Source organism: Nicotiana tomentosiformis, chromosome 2 (assembly GCF_000390325.3).
Source record: "Nicotiana tomentosiformis chromosome 2, ASM39032v3, whole genome shotgun sequence".
In the NCBI taxonomy this organism is placed as follows: Eukaryota; Viridiplantae; Streptophyta; class Magnoliopsida; order Solanales; family Solanaceae; genus Nicotiana; species Nicotiana tomentosiformis.
The window spans coordinates 184,524,617-184,535,321 of NC_090813.1; the positions used below are offsets into that span (position 1 = coordinate 184,524,617).

The 10,705-nt window shown below is 28.0% G+C and overlaps 1 protein-coding gene across 1 annotated transcript; it reads right to left on the reverse strand.

The window, feature by feature from the left end:
* Positions 1-5,750: 5,750 nt before the first annotated feature.
* On the reverse strand, positions 5,751-10,257 carry LOC104088008 (cytochrome b-c1 complex subunit 8-like). The gene is made up of 2 exons (XM_009592611.4): positions 9,974-10,257; positions 5,751-6,191 (listed from the first exon to the last, which is right to left on the reverse strand). The coding sequence occupies exons 1-2, from the start codon at positions 10,141-10,143 to the stop codon at positions 6,143-6,145; spliced, it is 219 nt and encodes a 72-aa protein (XP_009590906.1). The 5' UTR covers positions 10,144-10,257; the 3' UTR covers positions 5,751-6,142.
* Between the last annotated feature and the right edge of the window lie 448 nt (positions 10,258-10,705).

Consider the following 10,705-nt stretch of genomic DNA (forward strand, 5'->3'; position numbering starts at 1 on the left):
TTATGGGTCGCTAGGTTTCCCCATCTCTTCTAAACTTCCCCCGGTCTTCGGCCCGAGCTTTATGAGGCAAAAACTCGTCCCACGTACGGTTCGGAGGTCGAGCCCCACCCCGGCATCAAATATAGGATTGTTATTGTACACTATCTCCATTTATACGATGCCACTTGCCATGGATAAGAATCAAATTCTCTATCTACGAATTGAGGAAAAAGTGGGGAGCTCGAAAACGGTGAATCTTGAGCTTTCTTCTCTTATTCAATTGATAGTTTGATCAAGGGCGAGCAGAGACAAGTCACTAACTACAGTGCCAGTGTTATCGCGCGGATAATTTGACAGAATATTAATCTTATAAAATTATGATTTAATATATCATATTATTTTAATAGATATTAGTTGTTAATTTATCCTTTGTAATATAGTATACAGAAATGTAATAAAATCTATACAAAATCAAAGAATATACATTATATAGTAATCAAATACTAATTGTTTGTTCCTTATTTATTCTTTGTTATTATTAAATTAGTAAGTACTTAGTATTATATATTTACTAATATGACTTTTTATTAACTTGTCAATTGGCTTAATATTTTGATACTACTTCTCTTTTAGTATAATATAGATATATATTTTTATTTTTTTAAACTTATGTTATACTGTTCAAAATTCTTCAATTGTCTAAATTATATAGTAATATGAATTTTTAATAAATATTCAGTTTAATATAATACAATGAATATAATTTCTTATTACTCTTGAAATTTAACTTGATTTTATTTTGAATGACTTTTTAAAATTATGTTGATATTTAAATTTATCAGTAATATTTTTGAGTATTATTTATTTACCTTATTTTATCAAATAAATTTAAGGCGTGGATAGAATCACATTATATCTATTCTTCTTTTTATACATTAGTTTTTGTTCTACAATATTATAACTTTTTTCATTTAATGTTTATCTATAATACAAATACTATTATATTATTTTTCTAAATTTATGGTTGTGAATTAGTTCAAAGATTAAATAGAGAAGATCTTTTATTATATGTCATAAATCTACTAATAATTGTAATAATTATTATTTTTGTATTATTTTCAATAAGAAATTAAATTAAATTCTTCTTCATGTTTGTATTTAACATGAAATTTTAATTTTTTTAATTAAATTACTACATATATATTTTATATTTATATATTTTATCTATTTCTTAAAATTATTGTTTATATTTTTGTCTTTAGTTTTATCTATTATAATATTTTTAGTTATATGATCTTATAAATATATCATGACCATATGAATTATTATTCAAAACATTTCTCATCCCAAAAAATAAACTAGTCTTATCATTTTACATATATCTACATTGAATTTATTTATTTATATATTTTTTCTTTTTTATAATAGATTTCTTTAAAAAATTAATTAATTAATTAATTATTAATATAGATTTTATCCTCCATGTTTTTATTTATTAATTTTGCTAAGTGTTTGATTTATTTTATTTTATTTTAAAAAAAATAGGTTTTTCCTGGTAGTGACACTTGTCATCCTATCCTTGAATTTTGCTAAGCGTTTTATTTATTTATTTTTCTTTTTTAAAAGTGAGATTTTTCTAATGATGACACTTGTCATCCTATCGTTGTTTTGTCTCTCCTATTATATATAGATAGATAAGAAATTAAATAATCTTCCTGTTTATATTTAATATAAAAGTTTAACTATTTATTAAAATTAAGACATAATAGTTAAATTATATCTAACACTTCGCTTAATGTGGTGCCTTTTTTCTTGGTTTTTAATAATATATAGATTTTTTTATTAGCTTAATATTTTGATACTGCATCTCTTTTAATATAATATAAGTAAATGTTTTCTTATTCTAGAAATACTTTTATTTTTTTTATACTTATGTTATACTGTTAAAAATTCTTCAATTGTATAAGTTTATCAATAATTTTATTGAGTGTTATTTATTAAGTATCTTTTATTATTAATTAATTCAAAATATAAATACTATAAAATTATATTTATCCCACTCTTTTCGTACATTCTTTTCTACAATAATATATGATTAGTTTTCTTATTTTGTATTTTACTGAGAATTTAAATAATTTATTTTTATACTAAATTATAATTTTGATTATCAAGAGATAAGCATTTTATTATTTTTATAAAAAAATGTGCTAATATTTTTAATAATTAATAATTTACGTTTTATATATAATATATTGTCTTATGTATAGTATCCTAATATTTTCTTTATATTTTTGTATTATCATTATAAAATTATGAGTTCTTTCTATTAACTAAAATTTCCTACATCAGAAATTAAATTAGTATATATATTTTAACTTTATCACTTGATTCTTTTTTAGTATTCTTCCTTTATGACTATTTGTTTATTATGATTTTAGTTACGTGTATATGTACAAATTTTCTCATAATAATTTTAATTATAAGTTTTATTATTTTTATATTTTCCCACAATTTATTTCATTATTTGCATTTTTTTCATTTTAAAATAATTTAAAATTCCAACTTGAAAGTACTCCCCAATTTGAATTGGAAACTTTTTATTTTTTAAAATTTTGTTTTTAAATTATTTAAAAAAAAAGAAATACACATATCGTCTTATGGTTATGCCACTTGAAATCATATAATTATTTACTTCTCATATATATATATATATATATATATATATATATATATATATATATATATATATATATGTATGTATGTATGTATGTATGCTATTTGTAATTATTTCATTATTATATACCTTTTAAATCGATAATGACATGCGATACTAATATTTTTTTATATCAATTTAAATATATATACAAAATCTCGAAGATATAATCTAATAAGAATATTAAAAATTTTGTGTTTTAGATTTTAATTTTGTTAGCATTCCAAATTATCTATACAAATCTATAATATAGATATAGATTAAATTTTGTCATAAATAGTTAAATTTTGCATTTAAAGTTTAAAGTGCGAAGTAGCATTTTTTTCTCTATATGATACTTGACTTGACCTCATGCTTCACTATCACTTTTTTAATATAATATATGAAGTTAAATTATGTGTGGGTAACCTTCAAATTTAAAATTAAAAAGGTTTCAAAATAAATAATTTTAAAAATATATAAATTATTATTTACATAAAAACATAGTTAAGTATATTTAAAATTAAATAAATTTTATTATTTTCACGATACGCAGTGGGATAAATTTTAGATCAAACTCAAAAGTTTTAGTATTATTATTATTGTTATTATCAATTAATAATGATTAGAGAAAAATAAACGAAAATAAAAAATGTGATAAACATCCAAATTTTAATTTGAATAGAGTTGAAAGCTACTCTAATCTTAACACATATATTTAAATTTTTTACCTTTCCTTCAAAAATAATAAAAATTGTAATTGTTTCTAATTTAAAGCTGTAGTAAGATTTTATTAAGTAAGAAACTTTAAATATCCAATATTATTTTTTTATTGGAAAGAAACCACTCCTCAATTAGAATTGACATTTTTTTAGTTTTTTATTTTTATTTTTATATTGTTCACAATACTTCAATATTCTAAATTTATCAATAATACTTTGTATATTAGTTATTTAATTTATTTTATTTTTATAAATTAATTCAAAGTTAAAATATCCTAACATTATCTCTATTTTCATCTTTGTAAATTTTTTCTACTGTAATATTATAATTAGTTTTTTCATTTTGAATTTTACATACAATCAAAATACTATCATATTTAAATTATAATTTTTAATTTTTTAAAAATATAAATAGATAAGTAATTTTACTATTTTGTCATACATTTACTAATATTTTTAATAATTTTTATTTTTGCATTATTTGTCATAAGCAAATGAGCTTTTATTTTATCTCAACTCAAATATTTCTATCTATAAATTTAAAATAATATTTTTATCTTTAAATTCGAAATCATTATTTTCTTTATCAAAAAATATATTTGTAGTATTTTATAGATATAGACTACCATATTAGCAGTTTTTTTCTTCTTATTCTTTTTTATTTTAGAGTAATTTTAAAACTTCAATTTTGTTAACTCAAAAAGATTATCTAATTATTAACAACACATAATGCATAATTTTTTAAAAATAATTATTACCTAACCTAACTAACATTGTCCTAAATTGCCACTTGGCTTAATGTGGATGTTTTTTCCTCTCCTTTTAATAATATATAGATATTTTTATCTTTAAATTCGAAATCAAATTATTTTCTTTATCAAAAAATATATTTGTGTTATAAAATAAAGATTGTAAAGTAAAGACAAGTATAGAGAGAAATTAATATATTATTCAAACTTCAAACTTATGTACATAATGAACTAAAATATCCTCTATTTATACAATAAAGGAAGCTGTTGTGTAAGCTGTTACTATACCAGATATAGATAATCTTCTACCGAGGGTGATGTTTATCCATAAAGGAGTACCGAAATGATAAGCTCATTGTACGAGATATAGATAATCTTCTGTCGGGGTGATGTTTATCCATAACAAAGTACCATGATAAGCCCATTGTATCAAATATAGATAATTTTCTATCGGGGGTGATGTTTATCCATAACGGAGTACCGAAAGGATAAGCTCATTGTAACAGTTATAGATAATCTTCTACCGGAGGTGATGTTTATCCATAACGGAATACCGAAAGAATAAGTTTCTTCATGAGGCTTATTTCCAATAGAATACTAAATAGATAAACATATTTACGGCGGAGTCTCATATAGATAAGATTCTTCAGGAAGCTTATTTACAACGGAGTATTAAATGACCATCCATAATATAATATATATTTATAACAATTTGTAGTATTTTATAGATATAGACTACCATATTAGCAGTTTTTTTCTTCTTATTCTTTTTTTATTTTAGAGTAATTTTAAAACTCTAAATTTGTTAACTCAAAAAGTGTATCTAATTATTAACAACACATAATGCATAATTTTTAAAAAATAATCATTACCTAACCTAACTAACTTTGTCCTAAATTGTCAAGTGGCCTATTGTTAGGTTGTCACTTGGCTTAATGTGGATATTTTTTCCTCTCCTTTTAATAATATATAGATAGATTTAGATTTTACATTTCTTAATAAGTAGTAGCTTATTGGAATAACCTTTACAATGTCATGATATCTTTATAAAATTAGCTTTACCGCCGCTACTGCTATTGTCATATTAATGTATGATCTCTGTTGTGCATTTACTTTTATATCTCAAATTGAACGGATGCAATAAAATAAGGACGTTTTTAGATCAAAAGTTTAAGGTCAAGACCCAAATAAACACAACTTCTAACATAGTATAATTGTAGACCTTTTAGCAAAGTACAAGGACAAATTTGAATTTGTTTTCCATAAAAGGAGAAAAAAACATTCCACTAAAGATTTATTCCATTTGCTCCAATCCCCAGAGCTTTCTTATTTCTAAGAATACATTTTGCATCAAATTAGCGGGGTACACGAAGCTAGATTTGCGAGACATACCCATTTCTCACCTCTTTCTATTTTATTTTACAGTGAAGAATTGCTTACTACGGAGTACAATGTCAAGACAGTCCAAGTCAAAGTCCTCACACATACAATATTTAGCAGATTCCACAAAATCATCCAGTTTGTGCGCGTCCGACTATTTTTTTAGGATACCTACTAACTCCCACTAGCACAAGTCTCATTTTCCAACATCCATCGAAAAAAAATAAATAGAAGAAAATGCAGCACCCTTTTCATGTCATCCCACATGGCAAAACAACTTATAAGTTTTAAAACAGAGGTTATGACCATTCCCTTACATACTCTTAATCAAGCCTAAACAGCACAACTGAATATGAACACAGTACCTTGTCCATGGGATCTAATAGCATGTCAATGAAAGGTATTACAAATTATTTTTTCAGACTCCATTCCTGGAGTAGATTGGAATGCACAAAAAGTTCAAAAGACCATACAGAGGTTGACTGCATTTTATAGGCCATAAAAAGTGAGTATCTCCAGAATGAGAAGTTCCAAAAAATGACAAACAATAGTAACTTATTTCCTGTTGAAAATGGCAAAAGGAGCTAGAGGTTTTTTCCAGACATATGAAGAAAATAGCTTTAGTATCTGTGTTCTAACTTCTCCTTTTCCTGGTAGTACTGCACATATCTGCATGCATAAAGAATGGAGGAAAGGATCAGACACTCAAGAATATCAACCAAGTCAAACTCAAGAACCCGACATAATTTTTTGAGAAGGATTTTTTTTTTTGAGAAGGAAGAGCCAGATATATATTTAGTTTGATACCTTTTTTCTTTGTACAGATATATTTGTTAGAATACCAACCAACATATATGCATCTCTAGCACCTCAACTTGTCAAAAGAACTCATCGCAACTTTGTAACCGATGAGGTTGAAACAAATTTATGTAGCAAGTCGGAGAGAACAAGTTTACTTCATTATTAGCCAAAGGAACTAGAGAAGGGTAGGCGAGCTGCCTGATGTAGAAAGCGATGACAAAATAAAAATTGAGAATTTAACTCGAGAGTAACATCCTCATTTACGGAAATTTATTTATCACACTCGAAAGGAAAAAGTAGAAGATAAACATTCGATGACATTCTGTTTGATCGAATAATGAATGTGAAAAACAGGGAACTTTGAGTTTCACTTTATAAAGCATGGTATGACGAGAGTTGTAAACTTGGCTCATTTATGTTTGCACAGAATTGTGTTTTTACAAAAAACAGGAAAATATCTAATACATATATTGTCTTGGACTTTCTCTGAAACATTATGTCATTGGTGATCAAAGTAAATTTATCTATTAGTGTGAAAATGTTCATCCCCTTGTAAAATTTTATAAATGTTCTAATAAAACTGCTCATCTACTTTACTGAGTTAAGCTGGGCGTAATCTCGCTTTGAAACTCATTAAATTTAAGGCTTGGACCCTCTACATTAAACCTCTAGATATGTATTCCTCTGTGTCATCATATTATGCTCTAAGAACAGGCAACACAATACTGATTTCCCTCAGTACGAATAAAAGATTCTCGCAGGCAGAATGATATCAAACAACAGAAAACTCCAAACAAAAATTTATATCCAGTTATCTTCACTACATCAGAATATAAAAAAAAAAACTATCTCCACCAATCAAGGTATATGTCCATTTCAATGCCTTTTCTAGCCCATACGTATATTTGAAAGAAACATGGATCTCAACTTCAGCAAATTAAATCCTTGTAGTAGAATCAGAGATGAGCCAGTTTGGAACTGCGTTCTGCAATTCGTAATATGTGAAGGGTACAACATTTTAATAGGTGAAAAAAAAAATCTACCAGTTTAACCACGGTTTGGTTTTGCTGTAAGGAGGAGTTTAGCGACCATCGTCTTATGCATATTCTCTCTACAAGCGGCATATCGGGTATTGCAACCCAACTAAAGCCCAAGTAAGAGTATGTTTCTGCTCTAATCTACACTCCTCAGTCGGAGTTACATTTTGTTATTCTCATTGTTTTTTAGCACATCTCAAACATATTGTAGGCACATACAGAGGTTGCGGTTCGAGTTATTCCATTATTCTAAATAATAAAATAATATACAGAAAGAAGTTTTTCCTGTCATGTTGGTTGCGGTTGCATAAAGAGTTAATTTTTTTCTTCAAATTATATATCTATACTAACTCCACGCTTGTTGTCACAAAGATATAGTGAATGCAGTCATACTCCACAATATATCGATCTAGAATCCTGGACCCACCTATGAGCAGCCTCGAGACTAGTTTGATTGGAATTAACCACTCCATTAGCTAGTCTAGAAAGCAACATCTAGGAAGACACCAAATCAATAAGAAACTTTAAGTTTTGATTTTACATGTAAAAAAAATACATATCTTGAAGTCTTTTTCCACACTTCATAAATAATTCATGTGGTCAAGAATCTGATCAGTGAGGTGTCGTAATCAGAGGTGAAGCAACATGTACATCCTCTCCATATCATACACAATCAATCAAACCATCAATAACAACATCAATCTACGCAGTCAGTTGGTACAGACTGTCAAAATCAGAGCCCAAGGAGAAGTCAATCAATCAACTAGACCTGAATCGTAAATTAGTTGGGATTGGTTATATAAATCTCCTATATCCATTAAACTCTATTCAGGCCAGAGTGCCAAAACAAAACAAATACATCCCAGCCTCAATACTAAATTAGTTAGGATCAGCTATATAAATCCCTATATCCATTCCTTTTATGACCGAGAAATCCGCGGTTTCAGCTTTGAACTCAATGGATAATGGCCCGCCCTACCTTTGCCAATTGAACCAAATCCATGGAGCCATAAACCACTTATATTCACCATTAAGTTCTATTTACGACAGATCCCCAAAACAAAACATTCAATTAACCACGCCCCAATACTAAATTAGTTAGGATCAGCTATAATAATCCCTTATATCCATTTTTTATGACCAACAAATCTGTTGTTTCAGCTCCGGAACTGCATAGGTAAAGGGGCCTCCCGACCATCGCCAATGTTGAGGAGCTATAAATCCTCTATATCCATTTCACTCTATTCAAGATAGACCCGAAACAAAACAATCAATCAACAATGTCTCAATACTACATTGGTTAGGGTCAGCTATATAAATCCCCTGTATCCATTTTTTATGACCGAGAAACCCACCGTTTCAGCTTCCAAATGAATAATAGGCCCTTGGAGCCATAAATCCCCTATATATCCATTTGGATTCAGGCCAAAGCTCGAGAAAAATACAATCAATTTATTACACCTCAATACTAAATTAGTTCGGTCAGTTATATAAATCCGCCATATCCATTTCGCTTATTCATCGACCCTAAATTAAATGTCAATTGAACCAAACCCTCGGAGCCATAAATTCCCTATATCATTTCTCTCAGTTCGAACCATAAACTCGAGAAAAAACAATCAATCAAATGTGGCTCAATCCTAAATTACTTATCTCCTATATAAATCCCATATATCCATTTCGCTCTATTCGGGTCCGAGCCCCCCCAAAAAAAGACAATAAATTATAAGAAATTAACCAAAGAAAACACAAACATGTACTTACGAGCACACCTCAATACGAAATTAGTTTGAGTCGGTTATAAAAATTCTCCATATCCGTTTCCCCTTATTCGAGTCGGAGGCATAAATTAAATGCCAATTGAATTTGAACCAAAGCCCTGAAGCCATCAAAACCCTTTATTTTGCTCTATTCAATTCATAACTCGAGAACAAATCAATCACCTGCACCTCTATACTAAATTAGTCCAAATCGGCTAAATAAATTCTCTATATCCATTTCGCTTTATTCAAGTCCGAGCCCAAATAAAAAACAAGTGAATCATGAATAAAATTATCTTAAAAAAAGCACAATCAATAAGTACTTACGAATACGCCCCAATGCTAACTTAGTTCAAATCAGTTATATAATCCTCTATATCCATTTAGCTCTATTGAAGTTCAAGCCCAAAACAAAAACAAGTAACTTCTAAAATATTAAGCAAACAAAACGCAATCAATAAGTATTTATGAGTACACCTCAATATTAAATTAGATCGAATTAGTTATACAACTCCTCTATATTCATTTTGCTCTGTTCAGCTCCGAGCCCAAAACAATAACAAGTGAATTATATACAAATTAAGGCAAAAAACAAAAGTACTTATGAGAAAGTTCCTTAATACTAAATTAGCTTTATGAAAACAATCAATCAAATGTGACTCGATAATAAATTAGTCCAAATCGGTTAAATAGAAATTCTCTATATCCATTACGCTCTATTCAGGTCTGAGCCCAAAATGGAAGCAAGTGAATTTAATAAATTGAGCAAAAAAACACAATAAAAAATTGAGCAAAAAAACACAATCAAAATTGAGCAAAAAAAACACACTAAACAAAATAAATAAGGACTTACGAGTAGGTTCCGACGAGGGGAGCGAGCAAGAGAGTGGCGCTGATCCAATTTTCGGAAACTTTGTGATGGATCTTACCAGGAAGATCCTTCCATAGACCTGGCATTACTTTCTGCTGAAATGGCGATAAAGCATAAACAACTGCCTTCAGCTTCACCGGTTGCTTCCCCATCGCGTGATTGCTCCGATCGTTCTTTGTTCGTTGAAAGGATTCTAGGGTTTGCGATTTGTGATTGAGAAGAAATGGGGGTTCATTTCTGGTATGAGTGAGTGCTTGGTGAACAAATAGTTGGGCTTCTGGGCTTAGAATAATGGGCCCTATATTTGTCAGTCAACAAAAAATGGGCCATCTGCACCAAGTTACACATTTGTACGGTCAACCAAAACTAAATTATACATGCTAGCCAAATATATACTATTAGTTATGTATAAAAATATGTTTTATTCAGAATCAAAATTCCTTCAATTTCGCAGAACTACTTAATTCGCTAAAACCGGTAAAAAAAAATACGTAAACATTGATTAAAATGGGTTATTAAAGTAAAATGAGTTTATTTTGAGTTTGTAACTAGTATGGGCATCTAGTCTCATTAATATTCATTTATTTTTATTAAAAAGTTTTTTTTCGTATAGATACAAAATTAGGAAAAAATGCCATGGTTTGAGTTACAGCAAATGGACCTAGCGGACCAAGTGCAAAAGAAAATATTTGGGCCAACCGTGGAAAGGTGTAG